General features: G+C 39.2%; 1 protein-coding gene across 1 annotated transcript; it reads left to right on the top strand.

The window, feature by feature from the left end:
• On the top strand, positions 1-27542 carry LOC139354009 (apical junction component 1 homolog). The gene is made up of 3 exons (XM_070998221.1): positions 1-207; positions 25008-25085; positions 25140-27542. Exons 1-3 carry the CDS (start codon positions 9-11, stop codon positions 26315-26317), a joined length of 1455 nt encoding a protein of 484 aa, XP_070854322.1. The 5' UTR covers positions 1-8; the 3' UTR covers positions 26318-27542.
• Positions 27543-27604: the final 62 nt, after the last annotated feature.

Here is a 27604-nt window from a genome sequence, read left to right as displayed (position 1 = left end):
ATTTATTTATGCCGATAGCGATAGACTGGGGATCGATAAGAAACTGTGTTGGGAAACGGAAACACCCGGCAAACCGAGCTCACATGCGGCCGCAAGGGCGGAAGCTCGTTCTCATTCCCGAATGGCAGCAAAGGCGACCAGACCTAGGAGCGGACTTCAACCCGGAGTGGTACAGCGACACGAGCGTCGGCACGCCGGATCCAAGGAGTAAGTGGGACAGACAATAGAGATCAGACTGAGTGCGAGTAGGGGACTAGGAAAATAACTTGTGAAACTAGCGAGTAATAAAGACAAGAGAGAATGAAGAAGTATGTGTCCGTGTGAATTTGTGCATTTTTCGGGAACCCACGTGCAGTGATTTGTGTCGGTCGGGAATCGTGTTGCGCCGGAGAAGCTTACTCAGTGCAAACGACCACCCGATCGCCCACAAGGAGCATAGGAAAGGATCGCCTCTGGCCACCCTCTCCTGGGAACCCCGCCCCAAATACGGTTTATGTAGTCGCGAGCCACGTGCAGTGATCTGTGCCGGTCGGTAATCGTGTTGCGCCAGAGAAGCTTACTCAATGCAAATGACCACTCGATCGACCACAGGGAGCACAGGGAAGGGTCGCCTCCGGCCATCCTCCCCTCGGATCCCTACCCCCTACCCCAGTAGCTTGTGAGTCGCACATCCAGGGGGAACGGCCACGCCGTCCCGTTTTGTTGGTATTTTCTCAGGGATCGGCTACGCCGCTCGTTTCCTTAGTATTTTCGCCGGGAGCAGACCCGCCCTCCACTATACCTTTCGGGTGCCGTGTTGCGCTAGAGCTGCTTACTCGGTGCAACGCGGATACTCTGGCCTCCTTTTCCCACAAATCCCCGCGGCAACTCCCCGTCCAGTTTCGTCCCAATACTTTTCTATAAATTTAACTGTAGAGGACCCTGGCCGGACTGAGTTTTATCCCAGCCTATGAAAAAGGTCCTTACAATTTCTATCAATTCATGTGAAGTAAATTAGATAACACTATGTCTTCATTACATGTATCAAAATACTTTTTCAAATTATGTAATACTCGAGAATAAAGTCAGAAATTCATATCAGTCTGTCTATCTCTTTTTATATTTATATAAATCTTTCAATAGCGTTAAAATAAAGTTAGTGTATATAACGTAAGAATTATCTCTCAGATGCTATATAAGATACATTTTTTATAGAAAAGTAAGTTTATTTTTAAAAACATCGAAATGGTGAAGTATCATTGCGAGTTGTGCATACATTAAAGATACACAACTTCGCCTGTCAGAAATCTAGATCTTCCTTTTATTATTGTTATTTCTGCCCTAATGTACGGAAATTTTGGTTGCGATACGACATTACATCGTCTGTTGGTTCACAACGCAGAGCTAAAAAGTATTTGCAAAGCAAAGAAAAATTCTCCAATAAATAAAAAAACAGTTATAAGATCTCAATTTTAACAAGGAAGAACGCTATAGTCGAGTACCTCGACTATCAGATACCCGTTACTCAGCTAACGACCAAAGGGAAATGGAGATATGCAAGCAGCAAAGCGAGACAGAAATGCGCCACCCACCGCTGATCTCAATATATGGTTATGTGGGCGGTAGACAGATTTAAGCGTTATGGGCGTTATAGTGAAAATTGTAGGCGTCCCAGGTTTGGGCGGTTTGTGGGCGTTCGTGTGGGCGTGGCAAACTTTTTTTTTGGATCAATCGATACATATTGACAAGACTAATAAATTTCAGTTACAATTTTTTAACTAGCATGTAAATTGTGGGCGCCACAGGTTTGGGCGGTTTGTGGGCGTTAGAGTGGGCGTGGCATATTCGCGTAGCAAACTTGCGCTGCGTACAAGGCTACGGAATTTAAATCTAAGATCCCATTTCTCTATCTTCAATAGTTTCTGAGATATCCGCGTTCATAATTAAGGTGGGCGTGGTAAACTTTTTTTTTTGGGTCAATCGATAGGTATCGATTGTGCCACGCTCACTCTTACGCCCACAAACCGCCCAAAACTGTGGCTCCTACAGTTTTAATGCTAGAATAAAAATTTTAACTAAAATGTATTGCTCTCATCAAATTACCGTAATTAGTATACCCCTTACAAAAAAAAAATTGGTATCATTGAAAAGCATTTTTCAAGCCCTTTCCATTGGGACTCATAGAATTAAAATTTCACACCTTCGCGCACAAGCAGTCATGAGTAAGGACTCGAAGGTAGTGGATGAGATTCGGGTTCGTGGGTACGCACGTTCATTTTCTTCAGCTCATTCTCAGAAGATAACGAGGGGTCACAATATTTAAAATGCAATAAAACGGGAGGATTCCGTGGGATACCAAACACACGGATGGTGGGATGTGTATATGCTTGCAATTAAAAACAACTAATACAAAATACAAAAAAAAAATAGCTACCGTGGTCCGTTATTATAGTGAAATTCTGGCCTCTACATATCCCCTGAAACATTATAAACATACAATGGCTGCTAAGCATTCCCGCTCGGTAACTGAGTAGTTTTGCTGGGCCTGGTTGAGTTTTTTGGAAACAAATGCTATTGAACACTCATCTCCTAAAGGTGAAAGCTTTACTAGCACTCCTCCAACCCCGGTCTTACTGGCATCGCAGTGCATGTAGAGCGGCTTCGGAGAATTGGCACTTCTAAGGCTTTTCGCAACGACTTGGGAAAGGAAAAGCGGTGATAGCCGAAATCTATCATAAAATAACCCAAATATCTGGCAAGCTACTTCCTTGAGGATTTCTAAATGGCGTTTGAAGGTAGCCGAAACTAAAAGTAAATCGTCCAAGTAAACAAACACTTCGTTTCGCAGCTGTGGTGGAACTAGCGTGTCTATCAATTTAAATTGGTACAGGGTTCTTCCGAGAACAGTGAATGCCGTTTTATACCTTGATGCCTCATCTAAGGGGACCTGCCAGTAGGCGTCCTTTAAGTCAAGATGTATTATAAATTCAGCCTTGGGCATCTGTCCTTTTTGGAGGATGTTAAGCACACCCATAGGTACGCAAAAAGAATGTCCTATAAAAGAGACAAGAAATGTGTCTTTAAAATTTGAGAAAGATATATGCTATTGTATAGTGTTGTTGTTAAGGTTCGCAAACCTATGCACCTCCGCCATCCGTAAAATGCTTTTGTAGGATGAACTCTTCAGTTACTATCAGAATGCTGGTATGGTAAAATTCTGAAATGATTGCTGAAATTCCAGGTTATCTGAAAACATGAAGTGGCCATCGTTCGTGCACCAGACATCTAATATGACCAGGGTCAAACCTGGGCTCTGGGGCGTAATGTTATAAATTCCAAATGTCAATATAAATTTGTCTCAATACACGTTTAGGCAAACCATGAACTGACTACGATAATGGTCAGAAGATCAATCGAAATTTTCTCTAATCTGTATTCTAAAATGACCATATTCAATTCTAGGTTTGATAAAAATGAAAATGAAATAAAAGAGATGTTGGACTATCGTTGCTGAGTCTCATAGTTTAATTAAAACTAAATTTTTTTACCATTGAGCTACACGTTGGGCGCCATTATAGAACCCTAATATCTCCGAAACTATCACGCTTAAGAGTTAGGATTTCAGATTTAAATTCATTAGCTTCGTACGCAGCGCAAGTTACGCGAATATGCCACACCCACTCTAACGAACCGCCCAAGACTACGTTTCTACAGTCCTAAAGCTAGGAAAAAATGTTAGCTAAAATGTATTGGTCTCGTAAAAACCTATGGATTGGCCTTAAAAAACCGTGGCTTGGCCCAATCTAAAGCCCATAAGCTTTAAGAGATCATCCAAATGAACTCTGATATCTCGGAAACTATCAAAGCTTGGATTTCAGATATAGATTCGTTACCTACATACGCAGTGCTCGTTTATTAAAATTCTAGCACTAAAACAGTAGGAGCCAAAGTTTTTGGGGGTTACTAAGCGTCAGAGTGGGTGTGGCATGTTCTCGGAACAAACATGCGATGCAAAGAAAATAAGCAATCTAAATCTGAAATCTCATCCCTCAACCTCTTCCAAGATCATAGCTTACACACGAACAGATGGACAGTCGGACAGAATGATGGTGATCAAGAACATACTTTATGGGGTCGGAGACGCTTCTTTCTGCCTGTTACTTACTTTCCCCGAATACACTATACCCTTTTACTCTATCAGTAACGGGTACTAAAATATGTTGTGTTATGAAATTTAACCACAAATTGGATTTCACGTGAGAAAAGTGCACATCGAAATAAGCTAAAAACCATTTAGGTCTCTCTGACTTAGATAGCGACATAAAATGAAAAGACTGATTTGATTTAAATGTGCGATGCCTCTTACACCGATTTCAAAAACTTGATTTATGTAAGTTCCATTCAGTTCTGGAGTCAGCTTTGGGTGACATGTTAGCAGGCAAAACACTGCCGCTGTCGACGTCAGCAGAGAAGCCGCCGCAGCGTCGAAGACTGCCGACAAAAACGGTCGGACAAGAAAGATAAGCAGTTATTCGTAGATTTATCTCTCTTTTCTTTGATTTGTAATATGCTATTCTTTGCCTTTAATCAGCTTCCGCAGAGACATAGTTCGTTGTTTTTGTTAGTCGTTCTTCTAGAAAGAAGAAAATAAGCCTAGGAAAAGCAAAACAAAGTCAGGTAAGTGACGCCATAAATAAAATCTGTTTCATTTTTCCATACAAAATATCAAACTATTTGTAAGCTTTTGTTCTTTCTTGTTCGACTTCATTAACACGTCGTGTTGGCCAGCCTTGCCTGCATTGGCTGGCCGGTCGCCCTGCTGGTCCTCTTTATATTGGTCCCTGATTAAGCTATTGAGGACCCTCTATAATGTGCTAATAGGAATTTTGATAACTGAAATGGTTCTTCGTCTTTTAATTTATTTATTTTTGAGAATTAAAATGTCACTAGCAAAGAGATTTCCAGGTCTTGTAGAGATCGTGATGGGTGACCTCCGACAGGTCCAAGGATGCTAGGTCACAGAAATTAGATTCTAAAGGCAATTAACAATCTATTGCTTATACATCTTCATCATCGCTAGACAATTTTAAAGACGTTTTGGATGCTTCGGCGGTTACTTTGGTTGATTATGAGAAAGATTTTGCTTCTCCACATGGATTTGATAATTTTAAAGAAGGAAAAACTGCTATAAGTCCAGACTTCATCAGTCAAAAAGTGGCTGACCAGTTGTGTTGCGGGCCTGTCAAGCGCATTAGAAAGAGAAGCGAGCTTGATATTGACTGTGGTGAGGATGCTTCATAGTCATCATCGCAAGGTTAATTCAGATTTGCATCTGAGGTTTCAGACTCTACTAGTCAAAAATATTTAGGTCATTAAAACGGCTTTGCCATCTTATCGCAATCCACTACCTAATGATCGTATGGACACCGATTCTCCTTCACAGGAGCCCTCTAGCTCCCGCCAGCCCCCTGTGACTAGTAATCGTACCATAACATTCATTCATCTCCGGATCCTGAAGATATCAAGGCTGAAATAGTCGTCGCTGTTCATGTTGTCCGCAATGTTTACAACCCCCCTAATAAGAACAATGGTTTCAGACCCAATATTTTCTTTTTTGAGCTGGAGTCGTCGCCAAATAATTTTAAAACCTACTACATCAATTACTTTAGTCCCTCCTGAACGATGGGATGATATTGTTAGGTGTTATAATTGCCAAGATATTGCACCAAAAAACACACTGTTTCTTGTCTTCCAAATGCCCTAAATGTTGTAACGAACTGATTTTTGTGGTCTGCTCGCTAGCTCAGTAAATTGTGTGTTCGTCCCACCAAATTTATAAAAACGTGACTGCCTAGTAGCTCAGTGAGAAAGCACAGAATTCACGGGTTCGTAGTGGGTTTATTGCGGGTATATTATTACAAGGGATTTGGTAGCTTGGATGGACTTGATATCGCCACTTGTGGCCCTCGGTATCACCGACGGTCCTGGTTATCTGGACGACCTCTCGCCTCGTTGTCTCGATGCTCCAGTCCTGTAGCTCCCTGACTCGTTGACTCGGTGACTGCTTGTGACGACTTCGACTCGCGAGGGGGGTCAGCCGTGCGGGCTTAGGGAAGCGTCACCGTTCTCAGACTAAGGTGAACAGATGCTGCGCTCTCCAGGATCACTCCTTTCAACACACGACCGCCTGTCCCTTGCTCTGTCCCGGATGGTCGCACTGGGGTACTACTCAGTTCGCGCTGACAGTCCAAGTTACGCAAGGAGGGTGCCTAGCGCTTCACTTCGCTTCTACGCCTAGTGTAAACGAACGTTCCACCCTAGCCTCACCCTTCTGCTTTTTCTCCTAGACGTTTCCGCGTGGCTCGATCTGTCTTGCGTGTCTGTCGTGATGTGCTAGCTGGCTTGCTGCTGACAATGTCTTGCGCACTGCTCTTGGCTGTGCTGGCTGCGCGGCTGGACGTAACGTGGCTTCTGGTACTCGGGGTTTCGGGCGTACGCCGATCCGGGACTTCACGAGTCGAGGCCGTAAAGCTCTCCTGGACAACTCCACTCGAGACCGTACCGATCGACCGCTCTCCCTTCTGGCTTATTATACTCGGGACTCGGACACGCCGATCCGGGAGTTCACGAGTCGAAACCGTAGGGCTCTCCTGGACAACTCCTGGAGAGGCTGTACCGATCGACCGGTCTCCCTTCTGGCTTGTTATACTTGGGATTTTCCAGGGGCAGCGCCAGGTCTTAGTTGATAGGGATAAACAGCCCGCCTTGACCTAGCCGTGTGATGCCCTCTGGACCTGAGCTACCTGCGTCTCAATACGGAGATTCCTGGTATCCCAATCCCGAATGTTTCGACGTAGCGATCTTGCTCCCTGTAAGCTCCCACGGTGCTGCTTTTCCGACGACTCGATTTGTTGTAGCTTCCTTGTAGTTTATTTAGTTGACAGACTGTTCACTTTGGTATCTTGACTGATCTTGACGGTTTGATTCCTCGTGATCGACTGATGCTGCTTCCAGCGCTGGGCCCACTGGACACGGCACCACTTTAGGGTCCAAAGTCCCCGGTTTTACCGTTCGACCTTTCGCCCTCTGCACACGGCCCCACACTAGCTTGCTATGCGCGTCGACCTACCGTTAACCCTTCGCTCTTTCTCTTCAATCTCTCTTTCCTCGTACTCTCCAAACTCTCTTCAGCCGAATCCTCCAAGCTCTCTCGTACTAAATTCTCCAAACTCTCTTGAACTGAATTATCCGCAGTGCCGTTAGTACACGTATTCGCCGCGTATCTGGTAAGCGGCCGGCCATCTGTTGCTGCTGCTGCTGAGATTTGTGGGGAGTTATTCAACTCCTCACAATGTGGTGGTGATCATGAATCTCGAACCCTGTTTGCCCCGCTAGGTCTCAGGATCAACTTAAGTGCGTTAATTGCGGTTCCAACCACAGTGTAGGCTACCGCAAATATCCAACTTTTTTAAAAGCAATTGCCCGTCGCAAATCAGGAACAACAAAAAAACAACCATCAGTTCAATTTGTACCTGCCCATCTTCCTGCTCAGAGTGTTGGGGCCCAGCTATCTTTTTCTGGATCTATCACTTCGAATTTAACGCAACTATGTTACTACTGATGATGAATTCAACTAATAAACGGAACACATTTCAACAGTCACTCACATCTCATAAAATATGGTTTCTTGTCGGTCAATCATCCCTCTGACCGTCTCACTTGCAATATTCCCCTTACAGGTCAAACGCAACTGTAAAATGTCAAGCTGCTGCAATAACCTTAAGCATGGACTCCCACCTTTTCATGGTCTGCTGTACATGAATCACATGATTCTTCGCAATTTCCCAATATGTGGCATGAATCGTTTATAATTTCTCTCCACAAGAAGGGTAGCAAAGTGGAAGCATGCAATTATAGAGGTATCTCTAATTCAGCGGTCGGCAGTGCCTTATTAAGTGAGCATAGGGAATTGTTCTGCCCATCCGCAGCTCGCTCGTATATAACGTAGATGTTTGTGTGACTTCAGCAAGGGTTTACGGTTCTTTTTTTCTCAGCTTCGACCCGCTTCTTGGCTGCTTTAGCAGAGGTTCGGCGTCGCAGGGCGACAGAAATCAGTGCAAGGCAGAGAAACGTCACGCTTTAGCGCGCTGCGCTCCAACTTCGTATTTTTTACCCTTACACTTATGCTAGGCAAACTTGTGATGGAATGTGTGTGCCGACCGCTGCTCTAAATTGCCAGCGATCCCAAAGCTCTTTAAAAATATTGTGACTCCCAACTTGCAGCACCTCTGTGGGTCAGTTATATCTCCGTGTCAACACCGGTTTTCGAAACGTAGACCAACAACCACTAACCTATTGGAACTTACATCATTTGTGATCAAGGGGCTAATAAAACATCTTCAAACAGACTTCACTTACACTGACTTTAATAAAGCATTCTTCTGGTAAGAGAACTTGATTTATTGGGGTTCCCTCTTGATTCTTTAAGATGGATCTTAAGTTATCTGAACTGCACAACACAAAGAGCACTTTCTAAAAATTCTCTGTTGTAGTGTAAACGCATCTTTTGTATTTTTAATATTCTTTATTTGTAATCAGGAGCAGCAATAGTGCCGCTTCCAACGTCAAGTTGTTGCTGATTTAACAATTTTCCTCAGGTTCTAAGTAAGCCTAAGTCTCGAAGTTGCGCTGCCTACAGTTGGACGGCAGAGCGACGGCTATGTACCTCAGTAAAATTGATATATGTGCAATTCTTTTTTTTATATTACCGTCGTTTTAAAAGCGACAGTTTTGTTTTGAGTATACACAATTTTTCTCTTATATATACTAATGTTTCGCCAAGCATTGATTTCTTATCAGCTCCCAATCTTAAGCACCCTTAAAATAAAGAAGAACGCGAATGCCCTTTCATAGAAAGTTGATAAATGTGCAAAGTTATTCATTTACGTTTGGAGTGTGATCTGGTAATATTGTCTTGGAACAAATTGACTAAATTTGTGTGATTAATTATAAGCGCCAAACTTAAAATTCTATCGCGATATTTTAAAAAGCTTTAAGTTGAGTAAACGGTTAAATTTAATTAAAATGCCACGTGGAACCGAATTAAGTAACGAAGAGCAGATTAAAATCAAAACAATGGCGGATTGCGGCGTTAAAGTGGGTGTTATTGCTACAACAATAAACAGACATCGCAATACTATATCAAATTTTCTAAAGTCTCCGCAAAAATATGCTCAGAACAATCGAAAAGGTGCAGTTCCTAAGGTTGATGAGCGGACTAAACTCCACGTTCGAGCTTTGGCAACCGAAAAAATGATGAGTTGCGCCCAAATTAAAGCAGAACTGAAGTTGCCAATAACTAGGCAAAGAGTGCAACAAATTTGCCGAAAGGATTTACATCTTCGATACGAAGCTAAGGTGCCAAAACCTAAGCTATTACGACGCCATAAAATGGCCCGACTTGCTTTTTACGAAAAATATAAATTTTGGGTCAATGAATTCCATAATGTCGTCTTTAGCGATGAGAAGAAATTCAATTTAGACGGCCCAGATGGAAATCAAAAGTATTGGCGAGACCCCAGACATCCCCGGTTGACTTGCCACAGACGCAACCATGGGGGTGGGTCTCTTATGGTTTGGGCGGCTTTCAGTTTCTTTGGGAAATCGCCAATATGCTTTGTACCAGGTCGCATGAATGCGGAAATATATACGGATCTCTTGGAAAGTGAGCTTATACCATTTCTGAAGAGTTCCATAGCGAGGATTTTGTGTTTCAACAGGATAACGCTCCTATACATGTTGCACGGTATACGAAGATGTTTCTGGAATCCAAAAAAATCCCCTTGATGCAGTGGCCTGCTATAAGTCCAGACTTAAATCCGATTGAGGATCTTTGGGGTATCCTATCAGCTAAAGTTTTCGGAGGTGGAAGGCAGTTCGAGACCTTAAAGGACTTAAAGGAGGCAATTGTTAAGGAATGGGCAAACATTGATAAACCTGTCCTGCAGAACTTGGTTAATTTAATGCCTAGACGGTTGCCGTTAGTGGAGCAACAAAAGGGAGACACTATATCATACTAAAAAAAATACTGAAGATATAGTAAGAATGTATTTAATACATTTTTTCTTATCAACTCAATTTTGCACAAATTTCAATTTTCTATGAACAATAGTTTTAAGTTATTTTCTAAATATGGAACAATTTGTTATTAAATATTTTTTAGGCTCATTCATTTTGTACATTTACTACCTACATAAAAAAAATAAATATACAAATTTAGCATGAAGAAGTTAAAAAAAAACAACAAAATCTCGATGCACATATATAAATTTTACTGAGGTATATCTATAATATGCTCTCTTTAGCTGGAGCGCGAGGGTATATGTATGTACTTGAGTTTGGTAGAGCGGCCGGCGTGTGTAATTATACAAAATTCTTTGCTGAAATCGGGATATTGTAGCAAAGTAGGTTCCATTAGTTTTGATTTAAAATATTGGAATGCGTTCTGGCATTCATCTGTCCATTCAAAAGGAACATTCTTTTTACATAACCTTGTTATGTGCCGTGAATATTCGGCAAAATTTTTTATGAAGCGTCTATAATAATTGCAAAATGCTACAAATCGTCTAGCGCTGTCCGCATCGTGCGGCGCAGGGTAATTCATAATGACGTCATATTTCTTGTCGTCTGGAAGTATTCCTTTATCTGTGCATTTATGACCGAAAAAAGTCACTTCATGCATAAAAAATGAACATTTTTCTGGATGTAACTTTAGATTGTATTTCCTGCATTTCTCAAAAACGTCTGTTAAGCCTTTAAGCATATGTTTCTCGGATCAACATATAACTATTAAGTCATCCATATAAAGGAATGCTTGTGAAGGTTCTAATCCAGAGAATGCAATAGTCATCATTCTTTGAAATGAACTATGCGCTATTTTTAATCCGAAAGGTAATCGCGTGAAGCGATACGAGCCATTGCTCGTTGAAAATGACGTTATGTCCCTTGAACTTTTTTCGAATTCAATTTGATGAAATCCTGACATTAAGTCAAGGCATGAAAAATATTTTGCTCGTCCTAGTTGATTCAAAATATCATCAATTCTTGGGAGTGGAAATTTATCGGACAGTAATTTTTTATTAATTTGTGTGGGCTTCTGTAATTTTTTATATACACTGGCTCATCATCCTTTAATATCAGTTTTTGCTTATAAAAATTATTTGTGCTTATTGGTTCGGTTTCCAATCCGAATATATCATTATATTGTGAGCATAGACTTGAAAGCTTTGATTTGAATTGTGGAGGAAAGTTTTTTAAAAGTTGAGATAATATAGATTTTTCTCTATTTTCTAGATTAGTTTTGACTACTTCGTAGTTAAAAAGTGATTCATAAGCTAAATTATTTGTACTGACTACTTGATCTTTATTTGTTGTATAGAGTTGTCTTATGAAAGCGTTTTTAGATGTAGCTATGGTACTTGCTATGTAAATACCATTCTTAAGTTCTTGATTTGGAATCAATACCCTGTCTTCCTTTGAATTTAGTTGAATTTTTCTAATAACTTGGGATCTTGTTGGCAGAAGTATTAAGTTTTTGCCAGAGCTGTATGTTAATGGAACGTCAATTTGGAAATATTAAGTTATTAGGTCTAATTATAAGTCAATCTTCAGATGGCTTAAAGTCCATTGACAGTTGTATTTTTTAATAAAATTGATTCCCAATATGCCATCACACTTGAATTTGCCTTGGGTTCGGATACCTCTTGACTTATTCCTTATACGTCTATAATATAATTATATTTTATGTCATAAAAGACATCAGAATTTTCTTTAAATATTGAAATCGGGACTGTGATCGCGACCGCTGAAGAGAGCGGACGTGTCTTGTGCGAGCTCCGCGAAAAGTGCAAGAAAGTTGATAAATTAAATGCAAACAAAACACAAAATCTAAACTGGTTAATTTCAAATAAGCGAAAAGACGCTAAAACCCAAAGAAATTTAGGTTTCAACTCACAAAATCGGTGTAATGACTTTACATAGCACATACATTTGTTCATCATATAATAATAAATAAGTGCCACGCTAATAAAAGCTCAATGAGCTACGAACAGAATAAAGAGCGACTCAGCTCCGCGAGCCGAAGAGACGGTTACTTTTCGTATGTCTCAACGCGTAATAGCGAAGTGCAAAAAACGACCCTACTGTCGGTCGATAGCCAAAGAGCACGATCCTCATGCTTACCTACGGCTACCCCTACTCCGACGCCGCGGAGTCAACAATGCAAAACCCCCCCACCATCAGTTTCGACCCCTGGCGCACCAACAACATGCAACTTTAAAACTTCTGCATCCGCACTAAATTTGTCAGCAACAACTACAGCTACGACAAAAAAACCAACGACTACCACACCTAAATACAACGGCAACAAAAACCACGACAACAAATAAAAACCAAAACAAAATTCAGCAAGCGGGTCCGGCCGTACAGACCGGACTAGATCGGTACATCCATATCAAGCGTAAGCTTAGCCCGCAGAACACCGCGGTAGGTAACAAGTCAAAAATAAACCGTGTCCAAGTAGAAGATATATTACCCGGGAGATCCGACAGCAATCGATTTGCGCTTCTAGCAGAAAATGAATTAGGACGGGCTCAGGAGACCCAACCGAAACCTAAGCCCCCACCAATTTACATTAGGGAGAAAATCTCGAACGCCCTGGTCAACGAAATTGTTGCGCTGACCGGGGACGGAAACTTTCATGTTGTTCCGGTCACAAAAGGGGATATCCATGAAACCAAGCCTAAGACCAAATCTGAAGAACATTTCCGAGCAGTATCCGAATACCTGGAGGAAGCTAGGAAAAGCTACTACACGTACCAACTAAAAAACAGCAAGGGCCTGCAAGTGGTAATAAAAGGAATCGAGCCCGACGTAACCGCCAAGGAAGTTATCGATGCTCTCAAGGAAAAATGGTTTTCTGCAAAGAACGTCAGAAACATTATAAACAGGAAAAAAGAGCCGCAACCACTCTTCAGGGTCGAGCTGGAGCCAGACAGCAGAGTCTTCAAGAAAAATGAAGTGCACCCCATTTATAACCTGCAATACTTATTGCACCGAAGAATTAACGTGGAAGAGCCACATAAAAGGAACGGCCCAGTGCAATGCACAAATTGTCAGGAGTATGGACGCACAAGGGCATACTGTTCACTTCGAACAGTCTGTGTAGCTTGTGGAGACTTCCACAATCCGGCTAACTGCCCTGCCAACAAAGAAGACCCCAAAAAGAAAAAAATTGTTAACTGCCAAGGTAACCACATGGCAAACTACAGGGGCTGTCCGGTCTACAAGGAGATGAAGGACCGCATGCGAAAAGTGATAGCAACGCGTCATCAGAATACCCAAAATGCGTACACTTACTCGCGTACGACGCCGGAAGTATTTTTCGGCACGGCTGCAAGATCCTCATTTGGTCAACTAAATACGCAGAAGGATACGCCGATGCCCTTCGATCGGGGACGGAAAACCCACTCCAGTCTAATCTAGGAAACGCTCAGCAGATCCAAGAACAGTCGCAAAGCACTCTGGAAACTATGATGGTCACCATGCAACAAAGTATGATGGAACTCATGTCATTCATGAAAACGACCAGAACATGGTGTTACAGCTACTTGCAGCTAAGCAGTCCCAATAATCAGATGGCAAATCTACGAATAACAATGTAGAACGCCAATGGCGTTTCCCGGCACAACCTTGAAGTAACACAGTTCCTGAATGAAAATCATATCGACATTATGCTACTGGTAGAGACGCACCTCACAAACAAATATAACTTCCAAATAAGAGGCTACACTTTCTACCGCACAGACCATCCAGATGGTAAAGCCCACGGCGGAACCGGCATCCTAATCAGGGAACGCATCAAGCACCACTTTCACCAAAGGTTTTCAACTAATTACTTACAAGCCACGTCTATCAAAGTGCAGTCAGGCAACGGAAACCTCACCATAGCCGCTGTCTACTGCCCGTCTCGCTTTACAATTTCTGAAGGACAACTCATGGTCTTCTACAACTTGCTTGGAGACCGCTTTATAGCTGCAGGGGACTATAATGCCAAACACACGCACTGGGGATCACGCCTTGTGACTCCCAAAGGAAGACAATTATACAATGCAATCATAAAACCGAACAACAAATTAGACTATGTTTCCCCTGGCAGCCCCACATACTGGCCAACAGACCCCAGGAAAGTTCCAGACCTAATAGACTTTGCGGTGACAAAGAACATTCCCCGCAATATAATAAGCGCCAAAGCGCTTTCGGAGCTGTCGTCAGACCATTCGCCAGTGCTAATTACTCTTCTTCAAAGCACAAAAACCACAGATCACCCCCTCAGGCTGACGTCGCACAGAACCAACTGGTTAAAATATAAAAAGTATGTAAGCTCACACATCAAATTAACCCCTCACTTCAGCATCGAAGCGGACATCGACTGCTCTACCGATGCTCTTGAAGAAGTATTTGTGGAGGCAGCCACTATCTCAACACCACAAGGCAGGGACGTGCAAACCAACCACTTCAAAACTAATCTGCAAATTGAACGGTTAGTCCTAGAAAAGAGGCGCCTGCGACGTGCCTGGTAAACCAACAGATCGCCGTCATCAAAACAACGTCTTAAGGAAGCCACTCGCTCACTGAATCGAGCTCTAAAGCAAGAAACAGAAAATGCACAGCTGCAGTACACTAAAAAACTATCGCCAACCAATACAAAACATCCTCTGTGGAGGGCTCACCCAAATCTGAGCTCTCCAATCGAAACAGTCACTCCGATAAGAAACTTTTGCTTTACATCTAAGAAACGTCTTCCAGCCAAACCCTGCCGCTGGTTCATTTTTCCTACCACAAATCGAATCTGAATCTATTTCCCTACCACCATTGTTTCAGCCAAAGAAGATCGCGAAAGTCATTGGGGAACTGAAACCGAAAAAGGCCCCTGGCGGTGACCAAATAACCCCAAAAATGTTAATTGAACTTCCAAACTCTGCCATTGAGGTTATTTGTAAGCTCTTCAATGGGATTATAACTCTCGGCTACTATCCGAAAAAATGGAAAAAATCTATTATCATTATGATACCGAAGCCCGGAAAAGACCACACAATTCCGTCATCCTACAGACCAATTAGTTTATTATCGTGTCTGTCTAAGCTGTTCGAAAAATGCCTTCTAACTCGCATAACACCATATCTAGGAGCACACAATGTTATCCCTGCTCATCAATTTGGATTTCGTCAAAATCATGGAACAATCGAATAAGTTGACAGAATAACATCCTCGATGTATCTCAAGCCTTCGATCGAGTATGGCTAGATGGCCTCATGCACAAAATCAAAACACACTTACCTGATTACACTCACAAGCTTCTTGAGTCGTAACTATACAACAGCACCTTCGCAGTAAGGTGCAATACAACAACATCCGACGACTACATTATCAAAGCTGGAGTCCCGCAAGGATTATTTTAAGATTTGATACACATATTGTTAGTATCCAAAGGGAGAAGATTCAATAAAAAAATAGCAAAGCATTAAAAAAAAAAAAAAACTATTAAAATGTCTGTACCTGTGTCTACTAAAAACAAAAGTTATTTTCCTGTAGCCACATGGTTAAATGATACAAATATGTTGTGACTGAGATTAACGGTATGAACCCTTGAATTTTCTACTGTTGAGTATCTAAAGGGTTTTGTGAGTTTCCCGATGCATTATTGGTTACTCTGATGTTACTTGGGTTATTATTGTTGTGGCCTCGACTCCAGTTGCCACGGCCTCTTGAGTTTCCTCTGTATTGGCCTCGTCCATTATTGTATTGGGTACCATTGTTGTTGTAGTTATTATTACGACTACGAAAGTTACCTCTATAATTTCCACGTCTGCGGTTTCCGCCGGGCTGTGGATAATTTTATTAACATAGGTCAAGTTTTGGCTGTCCGGTTGCTTCTGTGCAACTATTTACAAATTTGTTTACGGCATCATTCATAGTATTGAAGGTACCAGCTTGCATGATAAGTTTTACCTTATCGATTGTACAATTTTTAGTCATTGCTTTGACTCCATCCTGAGTGGAGTAACTTCTGGCTAACTCTAGGGGTAAGCCGTCTGTTATATATCCACTTTCTAAAGCCTTTGTCATCTGCTCAACCTCTAGTGCGTACTGGTTAGCAGATTTATTGCGTTCATCAGTTTGGCTAACAGCACTTCTACAGTTTTGCCTTTGACTTTGCTTTTTAATCTGGAAATGACTTCAGTTACTGTTGTTTCATTTCCGACTAGATTTCTGGCGACACTCTTTAGCTTTGTTTTTATTATAGAAACTGCTAGTTATTCGTGTTCGCCTTTTATTGGTTCTATTATTTATAATGCATCAATAAAAATTGTTAAGTTTTCATCTTTACCATCGAAAACTGGTATAAGCTTGGATGCTGTATTAATAAAATCAATATTAGATTGTTATATTTCCGCTAAATTTATTCTCTATTATTATAACTAGCATAAAAATATGAAGAAATATCCAGATCTGCCATTAAAACAGTTGGAATAGTAAGATTATTTAAATCTTGCTCTTCTATTTTAAGGGTTGTCTCTGCTAGCTCTTCTGACTCTGTTTGGTCAATGTCAGTTTGTTCTATTGATTCCGGCTCATCGCTAGTTTCAACTGTTAGAGAAGTGTTAAGTATGGTCGGAACATATATATTTAAATTGAGCTTTAATATAATTAAGATTAAATTAGATCGTAGTCTGATCAAAAATTTTTTACTTGGGACCAATTATCTTCATTTAATTTTTTCCTCTGGCCATGTATTAGTATAAGTGCTTCATTAAAGCATTTTACTAGTATTTCTACATGTTCCGTAATAGTATTTTTTTGAATTGGCCTGTTTTGTGTAAGTGATTTATATGATTTATCAAAGTCAATTTGTATGTTATTTATTTCGTTATATAAATCACTCCATTCCATTATATTATGGAGATGAATTATTTTTTAAGGACCATCATTACTATTGCTCTACCTAGTATTGGGTGTTTGTCTACTACTGATCTAACTTGTACACCTAGAATGGTGGATAATACAATTCCCTTTTGGGTGCTTGTGCAATGTATTAGTGGAGAAGTATCTAAATTAAATGTTTCAATATATACTTTTTCTAATTCATAAATGCTTACTGAAGTTGTTGAAACTAATTGCAGAATTCTTTCGTTAAAATGAATGTCCCTATCATATATGTCTCTAATTGCCTTTAGTGTAGCCATTTTTAGTTAATATATTTTTATTTACTTATTTTTATTTTGTTCAATTTTCTTTAATTTTAAAATTTGATTACAGAATTATTTTTCTGTTAATGTTGTTTGTGCTATACATTTTTTTTAAATTTTGTCCAGATCATTTTCCTGGCTCATATATTTCTTCTTAAGACATTTATTATGCAATTTATAAAGTAAATAGAAACAATTTGCGCACATTATAAAAACAATTATTATTAACAATGTATGAATTAATTCTAAGTCAATGTTATCCGACTCGACTTTATTAATAACATTTGCAGTGGAGTACACTGGCTTAACTTCTGCTATAGCTATTTTCGGGGTATTTACTTTTAAATTATAATTATAACAATCTGTTTCTGCAGAAAATTTACTTATTGCATTACTTTGCATCTATTTTTACAGGTTTTCTACCTATTTTTGTGTATGGTTTTCAGGCCATACTCTAATTCTTCAACTTTTATGTCGCTCAATTTTAAACATTTGTTTTATATAATAAATGAAAAAATATGCATCGCAGTGCAATTAAAAAAATTTTGCACCGCAGTGCAGAGGAAAAAAATAATGCGCTTTTGGTAGCGCTGTCGGTTCACTTTTCCTTGGTCTGACTTGGTGCGCCCGACGGTACCGGTGCTGGCTGCACAGGCTGTACTTCTATGGTGGGGCACCGGTGCTGGCTGCACAGGTTGTTACTTCTTTGGTGGGGCACCAGTGCTGGCTGCACAGGTGTACTCGTAGTGGGGGGAGTACAGTGGTCCCTCGCAGTCATCCGGGCACGTCTTCTTCAGCTTTGGAATGACAATTTTTTCTGGAGGAGGCAATGTTTTTATAGTTTTGGCAATATTTGGGATTACAGGGTAGGTGGATGTGTGTGTGGCTGTGGTCTTATTTTTATGTACTGTTAGCAAATTTTTTATGTGTTTAATTTCGGCATGTATTTTTACCGAGTTGTTCCAACTTATTGCATTGCCGCTGTTCAGCAGCTTCAGTAGTTCAGCCTTTCTGGCTTTTTACCACGCCACTAAGTTTGGCACACATCACACTCTACTCACTGCGTTTCTTCTCTCCGCCTCCAACGTCAAGTTGTTTCTGATTTAACAATTTTCCTTAGGTTCTAAGTAATCCTAAGTCTCGAGCTGCGCTGCCTACAGTTGGACGGCAGAGAGACGGCTATGTATATCTTATATACATCATGTCTATTTAATTATGCTCTCTTTAGCTGGAGCGCAATGGTACATGTACGTACTTGAGTTTGGTTAAGCGACCGGCGTGTGTAACAGAATGCTGACACTTGCACTTTCTGTGAGCGCGCCGACCGACTCATGTTTCGGCCACTTAGGTTTTTGACCGGGCCATTGTTTATGTAAACACTACAACAAAGTGTTACAGTGTGTTTGCCTCAAGAACTCTTGGTACAGTAGATATTCAATATATGTGTATATTCAATATGTGTATATGTTTCTTCTATAGTTTTCGTTACCTCCGGTGTCCCACAAGGGACACACCTGGGGCCGCTACTTTTTACTTTATTTATAAATGGCCGTCCCTCAGTTATAACTATATCGAATCTGTATAGAAGAACTTTTTGCTATTTGCTTTAAGGCGCCTAAACTGGTATTATGACTTTACCTTCTTATTCTAGTAGATTAGTCCTAATTAATTTACCCTCTCTAGCCAACCGAGGAACTTTATTTATAACCTTACTCGAGGTGAAATTTATATCCCCGGCTTGGTTAGCCAGCTAAACTTTTCCGTTCCATGCAGATTAACAAGAAATTACATTCCCCTAATTTAATATCATTGTAAAATTAACTATGACTTGCATGAATGAAAAAACGCCTATATGAAAATTCCAAAATACATCTTTGAAAACATTTATCTACGACGCTAAAGATCGAAAAATATAAGTATTGTTCGTTAGTTGGCGAATCCTTCTAATCCCAGAACAATTCATACAAAAACTTAGAACGGTATTTCACTTTGCTGCCATCCTTTCTAACGACAATATCCTCTAATTTAAGCCCCTTTTGTCTACAAAAACCATATAAAACGACAATCAGGGGTGCCTTAGAAATCGCTTAATGCTGAGTTAATAATTATTATATATAACATTTATAATTAATATTTGAAATTGGCACGAAAAATCACGACTCGAATTCTAACGTTTTTTATGTGCGATACCAATTAAACTACGCAAGTTTAAGCTTTCGAAGTGAATAAAAAAAAACTATTTTTAAGATGGCCAAGGTGCCTGATGTGCAGTACCAATTTAATTTAAACTGAATTTGATTAAATTGGTAAAAGCTTCAGATTTAATTAGCCCCCAAACTTCGTTCAAAAAAGTTTCTATTTAAGTGTACAATTTTACATTACCATTAAAATTTTTAAAAGAAATTGTCATGAGCATTATATTTTTTCCCATTGTTATGAAATATTTTTTCATTAGTATTAGTTTTTCCAAAAGTAATTTATTTTGAAAATAATGTAATGCTATGCCATCATCATTATGTTTTTGAAAAGTATAGCAATAATATATCTATTACTATTATTGTTTATATTCGTTACTCGTATAGTAAAACGGTATAATAGATTTATCGGAAAGTATGTAACAGGTAGAAGAAAGAGTTTCCGACTTCATAAAAAATATATATTCTTGATCAGGATTACTAGCCGAGTCGATTTAGCCATGTCCATCTGTCCGTATGGACGCTGTGATATAAAGGCTGCAGTACTGGGATTAGGCATGCAAATTCTAAAATTACCTGTGCAGCGCAAGTTTGTTTCATCAGTGTGCCACACCCTCTCTAACGCCCACAAAGCGCCCAATTCCGTGGCGATCACAATTTTCATGCTAAAAAAAAATCTTAACTGAATTGCATTAGTCTCGTCAATACCTACACACTCTAACGCCCATAGCGGCTAATCTGTATACCGCCCACATAACCATATATTGAGATCGCGGGTAGGTGGCGCATTACAATCTCGCTTTGTTTCTTGCATATCTCCACCGCCCTTTGGTCCTTTAAGCTGAATAACGGGTATCTGATAGTCGAGGTACCATAGAGGTCTTCCCTGTTGCAAAGTAATGAATTGGTACTACATTTTCAAAAATTAAAGAATTTATTATTCATTTGCATTACTTTGTCAAAAGTTTTTTTTATTTAGCATTACATTTTAAAAAAGAAAACACGGTTTAAATAAATCAAAAGCCAAAATTTAGCCAAAGCATATTTTGGGAAAGTAGAATGGTGGAAAGTGGAACATGAGGGCTCTTTATATTTTTAAACTCTTGCTAGTTGGGGACCAAATCGAAATAGCTAAAATGCGAACCGATAGGAATTGACGAGACCAATACATTTCAGTTCAGAAAAAATCAATTGCATTGGTGGGAAATAACTTCAAAAGGAAAGGAGCGGCAGTGCCAACGCTTTTCACGCCAAGCCTTTCAGCGACTCCTTGAAATGTGGCATAGAAAGTACCAGAATGTAAGACACTATGGTTTGTCTTCAAACCAAGGTAAGTCCTGCTCTTAAGTAAAACACAGAACTTGGATGCTAATATATATATTTTTACTTTTTTATACTGAGTGATTGTTCAGAATTGAGATCAGTTTTCTTAGTGGGCTTTTTAGCGTGGTTCTTCGAAGAGTGTGCCCAGAGAGGTTTTTTGATACCAATCTATATTGAGGAGTTTTCAGCGACACCAGATGGCAGAAAACATGATCGCCACAACACATTCTTTCTAATAATATTAATATTTCTAGTTAAAAATTATTAAAAGTATTACCATTTTTCTTTTGAACAGTATATTCAGTTAATCAACGTCGCACAGTGGCGTTTTTGAATATAAAAATGTCACAAAAATCTAAATTTTGGAAGGTAACCGATTTTGGTTCTAAAAACAAACAACAAATTTTTAGCTATTTTAGCCCAAGTGGCGGTGGCGGTAGCCCGTTCCAACGGGGCGGCCACATAATTCTTACCTCTTCACGGAAGGAAGTAACTTAATATATATAAACAAAAATAATTTAGCCCAATTATAGGTAAAATATTAAAAAAAACTCAGTATCATTTTGTCTTGTTTCCACTTATTGCAGTGTTTACTAAGTATAAAACACATTAGACCCTATTATAGTTTGATATGGTTAGTTTCCAAATGAAGTTGTCTGAATATTTTGTAACTTGATAAAAAATAAATAATATAATATTTTTAAGTATTTGTATATTACATTTTTAACACGTTTTCTGAAGATTTTTCTTAATATTTGGAAAGTTTGAGAAGCGTCTGTTCACAATTTTGTCTGCATGAAGAAGGAAAGGAGTTAAAGGAACATGGTTCTAGAAATTGCATTAAGACCAATATCCATGGAAATCCGTAACTATGTTATTTTTCTTACGAACTTACATATATTTTTTAAATTTGGAAATGTTTTCAGTGATAATAAGTTCGGTTCAAACTATTTTAATAAATATTTAATAGTTGTTTTAAAGCAAAAGTATATACAAAATTTAAATGATATACAAAATTTAAAAAAAAAACAAAATGAATAAAATTAATTTGTTTCAAAATGTTGACCTTGATTTCTAAGTATTCTTCTGTATAGCGTACTTCCTGTTTTAAACAATCTTTTAAATGAATTCCAATTATGTATCAACTGTAATTTAAAAATTGCACCACAAATTGAGCTTTAAAAAATGAATGTATAATTAAGGACCTAGCAGGATGTATGTAAATTGTGGTATACATCTTATTATGTTGCGCGATCTGTAGAACTACTCCGATATAGTAACAGAAGTAGTAAATGTAGTTCCGGATAACAATGTCGATGTTTTGTCACTTAAAATTACATTCTTAAGAAACGCTTCTCTATGACCTGTTGGATTTTTAAATAAATTAATGTTCTTAAGTCGTTGTTCGTTAAATTTGGTTTGACTCACTTGAATTCCACAAAATAACATAAAGAAAGCTAGCTTAAGCCATATTATGCAATTAAAAGCAAAGGTTTATTTCGCAAACAATATTATCGGATGATGATGAAAGTCGAGTGCCTCGACTAAAAACTCAGTAAAAGGTTCTAAAGGGAGATTGAGATATACAAGTGATCTGAATATATGGTTATGTGGGCGTGAATCAGATTTAAGCGTTATGGGCGTTAGAGTGGGCTTCGCAATCTTTTTTTTAAGTCAATCGATAGGTGTTTACGAGACACATACATTTTAGCTAAAATTTTGTTTGTTGGAAGGTTTCAAAAATTGTTGAAAATATAATGCTTAAAGACACAACACTGTATCTGGCGAACGGAAGACACGGTTTAAATAAATCAAAAGCCAAAATTTAGCCAAAGCATATTTTTGGGAAAGTAGCCAAATCAAAATAGCTAAAATGCGAAACTGCTTAGAAAAAATTTGTAAATGATCTAGATATGTTAGGGGCAAATCCGAGTCCTACTTAAATTTAAGCAAGGAAGAACGCTATAGTCGAGTACCTCGACTACCACCTACCACCTACCGGCGGTAGACAGATTTAAGCGTTATGGGTGTTACAGTGGGCGTGGCTTAATCGATAGGTATTGCCGAGACCAATACATTTCAGTTAAAATTTTTTATCTGGCATGAAAATTGCGCGGGTCACAGGTTTTGGCGGTTTGTGGGCGTTAGAGGGGGCGTGGTATATGCGCGTAACAAACTTGCGCTGTGTACAAGGCTATCCTAATTCTCTATCTTTGATAGTTTCCAAGATATCAACGTTCATATCTTCGATTTTCTGAAGTTTGTGGGCGGTTTGTGGGCGTTAAAGTGGGCATGGAAAACTTTATTTGGGTCAATCGAAAGGTATTGATCAGAACAATACATTTCAGTTACAATTTTTATTGTAGCATCAAAACTTTAGGAGCCACATTTCTTCTGAAACAAACTTGCGCTGCGTAAGAAGCTCAGGAATCTGCACGCCAAATCTCAATAGCCTAGCCTATAGTTTCCGAGGTCTCAGCGTTCATCCGGACAGACGGACATAGCTAGATCGACTCGGCTAGTGATCCTGATCAAGAATATATATACTTTATGGGGTCGGAAACGCTTCTTTCTGCCTGTTACATACTTTTCGACGAGTCTAGTTTACCCTTTTACTCTACGAGTAACCGGCATAAAAGGGCATTTGAAAAATGCTGTCCCACAGAGATTATGCCAGTATATACGCTAAACCAACTCAAGAAAACCAACCTCGAATTTTTCCCAAAAAAAAAAGGGGCAAATTTGCATAGAAATCAACTCGTAGAGGTTGAGCCGATATGCTCGACATATCAGCAGATTGGGGATTACCTAAGAAGTTTTCTGTGTAAATTTCGGCACAAAAGCTTATATCAGAACTATTTTATGTAGAAGGTGCAATCGTCACTTCTTTTTCCTCGTTAAGAGGTGTTTTTGGTTGTTAGTTTATAGGGTCAGAGTTGCTGACCAAAACTATATAATTAGGGTAGCAGAACTACTACTACTGGTCTAATAAAAGCAATTCTCAGTCGAAATATCAATGTTAATTTATAAAAAAGGTTTGTTAAGGCGCTACTCCTTGTTATTTTCTGTATCAGTCCTGAAAGAAACACAAGCGAATTACAAAGCTGCTATACCTTTGAAACCAGTACACTCGCAACGAATACCTGAAACGCCAAATTAAGTTTATGGACAATTTTTTAAAACATAATGTTTTGATATCGACTTTTGCTAATAGCTTTTAAGGAGTTATATACCTTTTTGAGCGAAAAAATTGAGGGAACTTTATATTTTTTTCAGGTGTGTAGCAATTATTTTATGACGCTGAAGTTACAATTTATTGATAGTACATGTTTTTATCGAAACAACAAGCGTTTGTTCTTAAAAAAATATAAGTAGTTTACGAAGTTATGGCAATTCTCTCGGAACCCTTTTTTTATAGCGGCTTGCGGTGACCACGATGGAAGTCCAGCAGGTCAACTGATATCAAAAAACCAAAAAATATATAGCATACAGTAACGATTTTTCCAAAAAGTTCATTTTTCGAGTTCTAAAAAACTTATTAAAAAATTGTGATCTGCAAAATAAAAATTGGTGCATAAAAACTGAATCGTTCACGAACTCGGCACAATCATTACGAATAATTTAAAAAAAAATGAAGAAGATCGATCAAATAGTTCTTGTGCAATCGCGGTCACAGCAAAGGCACTTTTGGAAAAACACGACTTTGAGATAATCGCATTCAAAGTTTTACGTTGAGTATATGCAACTATTGAAGTCGAGCAGACAAACTAACAAGTCATCGTCGAACTATTATTCGGATCTCTATGAAACTTTGGGAAAATGTTCTCTAGGGGATATACTTTAGGATTCAGAAAAAAAATTTTTTTTTCGTTTTTTGAAAAAAAAAGGGATATAACCCCTTAAAGCAGCAAAATTGTATCATTAGTATAATGAGCAAAAGGTAACTAAAAAAGCGCAATAGGAAAAAAGATTGCCTTTAAACAGACATTACTTCTAGCTTTTACACACATCACGTGATTAATATCACAACCCTCCTAGTTACAGATTTCCAGATGTGCTAATAATAGAAGTTGGGAGACTCAACTCCACGAGTTCACTAACAAGCACACAATTTATATGTACATTTTTTTATAGCAAAATTAAATGAAAAATAATTTTTTTTGAAATATTTTAGCTAAAAGATTTTTATCTTTCTTTCTCACAGGAGCAACCGCAACTTGTCGACAGCAGCTAAAGACGCTTCTTGCAGTAGAGCAGCAGGGGCCCCGACGTCGCAGCGAAGGTGACGCCCATTCACAACAGCCACAGTCAAATTTTAAATCCAATTCACCGTCAGTTGAAGCAGAATTAAGTGGACAGTTGAATATCTTTAAGGAAAGCAGGAGGGTCTCCCTGGGCGACTCCACATTAAAAAATACGCATACGGACAAAATATTGGGAAGCGGCGGAAAACTCAACAAGGATCCCCGAGAAGGAGAAGAATCAGGACAACAAATTCGGTGTCGGAACCCGAAGTGCGACCAGTGGGCATCGCCAGGCGATGCCAAGAAGCTATACAAGTCATGCCATAATTGTTCCCATTTATACTGTTCGCGTGAGTGTCGACGAACCCATTGGGAAAGGCATCGCAAGGAGTGCCTCCACTCGCGTGCCTCCAACCTGTGTCGCCAGGTGCTAGCTACTTGCAAAGACGACCTGGACTCGCAGTGCCATCTCAGCCTGCTAGCACGCAAAGGATGCCTGTCGCAGGGACGGGGCGTCGTGCGGGTTCTATTTCGGAGTGTTGAGATGGCAGAGGGGTTCTTCAGAAATGGGTTCCAATGTATGGGCGAGGCTTCGTACGTGCGCTGGCCGGACCTTATGCCAGCCGAGATGGGCCTGGAAATGTACTCAGAGCTACTTAAGCTCATCACAATGTACAAGCCAGAGTCCAAGATGCTTATATACGTAGCCATTTGCGTGGTGTCGGAGGCGCCGGGCATGGGTCAGACGCCGGTGCGCTGGGAACGACAACTGGTGAGTCGTTGTGCCAAACTAAAGCTCTGCAAGAAAGTTTTGACCGAGTTGGAACAGGAGCTTGCGCTTGGGCTCCAGCAACCGCTGGCAGTGGTGGCCAAGCCAGAACGAACTGAAATTGTCATTCTAACCTTCAACACCGGGCAGGGCTTCTTGAACCGCAACCGGGAGTTGATCCTTTCCAACATTCTGGACATTTTGTCCAGACGCGGAGTCATGCTGCGCAGGCACTACCCAGAAATTTTTCAGCGCCTGCAAGCATACATCTGGGGGCGGAGCGATAAATTCAACCCAGTAACGTTGCATCCCCGAGATTCGCAGACCGGCCAAAGCTTTGTCTGCATTATCATGCCGATGCAAACAAAAAGTCAATTCATTAATTTTCCCTCAGTGGCGGACGGTGGCAATCGAGTGACTACCATCGATGTGTGCTCTCCTGCGGCTTTCGCCCAGCTAAACGATGATGAGCTACTTAAGACAATATCCAAGAACAGTTGATTAAATGCAAAAGAAAATCAATTGCAGTAGTAGCAAAGAACTTAAAAAGGAAAGGAGCGGCAGTGCCAAAGCTTTTCACGCCAAGCTTTTCAGCGACTCCTTGAAATGTGGCATAGAAAGTACCACAAGACACATAAGACACATTCTCTCTAATAATAGTAATATTTCTAGTTAAAAATTACTAAAATTATTAACATTTTTCTTTTGAACGGTATAATTAATTAATCAACGTCGCAAAGGAACGCTTTTCAATATAAAAAAGTCAAGAAAAATTTTAATTTTGGAAGATAACCGATTTTGGTTCTAAAAACAAAACACAAATTTTTAGCTAATTTAGCACAATTATGGGTAGATTATTTTAAAAACTCAGTATCATTTTGTCTTGTTTCCACTTATTGCAGTGTTTACTAAGTGTAAAACACATAAGACTCTATTATAGTTTGATATCCGCTTTGCCAAATGTTCATTTTTTTCCGTGTTTTTCAACCATGATGGCGGAAGAATAAAAATAATATTTTTAAGTATTTGTATATTACATTTTTAACACGTTTTCTGAAGATTCTTCTTAATAATTGGAAAGTTCGAGAAGCGTCTGTTCACAATTTTGTCTGCATGAGGAAGGAAAAGTTAAAGCAACATGGTTCTAGAAATTGCATCAAGACCAATATCCATGGAAATCCGCAACTATTTTATTTTTCATACGATGTTTTTTATAAATATTTATTAGTAATTTTAAAGCAAAAGTAAAAACAAAATTTAAATGAGTTCTTCATTTAATTACTTTATAAAAACTAAAACTTATAAAAAAAAAACAAAACTGCTTAAAATGAATTTGTTTCAAAATGTTGACCTTGATTTCTAAGTATTCTTCTGTAAAGCGTACTTCCTGTTTTAAACAATCTTTTAAATGAATACCAATTATGTATCAAATGTAATTTAAAAATTGCACCACAAATTGAGCCTTCAAAAATGAATGTATAATTAAGGGCCTAGCGGGATGTATGTAAATTGTGGTATACATCTTATTATGTTGCGCGATCTGTAGAACAAATATTTGTTTTTAAGGATTTCGAACTTCTCCGATATAGTAACAAAATTAATAAATGTAGTTCCGGATAACAATGTCGATGTTTTGTCACTTAGAATTACATTCTTAAGAAAAGCTTCTCTATGACCTGTTGGATTTTTAAATAAATTAGTATACTTAAATCGTTGTATGTATAAATTTGGTTTGACTCACTTTAGTTCCACAATATAATAAAAAGAAAGCTAGCTTAAGCCATATTA

This window comes from Drosophila suzukii (genome assembly GCF_043229965.1).
Source record: "Drosophila suzukii chromosome 2 unlocalized genomic scaffold, CBGP_Dsuzu_IsoJpt1.0 scf_2c, whole genome shotgun sequence".
In the NCBI taxonomy this organism is placed as follows: Eukaryota; Metazoa; Arthropoda; class Insecta; order Diptera; family Drosophilidae; genus Drosophila; species Drosophila suzukii.
This window is presented reverse-complemented; position numbering and strand designations above follow the sequence as displayed.

What these genes read in the sequence shown, in the direction of transcription:
- LOC139354009 (XM_070998221.1), top strand. Translation starts at nt 9, where the DNA reads ATGCCGATAGCGATAGACTGGGGATCGATAAGAAACTGTGTTGGGAAA. An exon ending in CGGCACGCCGGATCCAAGGA is followed by an intron (nt 208 to 25,007) that starts GTAAGTGGGACA and finishes TCTTTCTCACAG; the next exon opens with GAGCAACCGCAACTTGTCGA. An exon ending in GCCCCGACGTCGCAGCGAAG is followed by an intron (nt 25,086 to 25,139) that starts GTGACGCCCATT and finishes ATTCACCGTCAG; the next exon opens with TTGAAGCAGAATTAAGTGGA.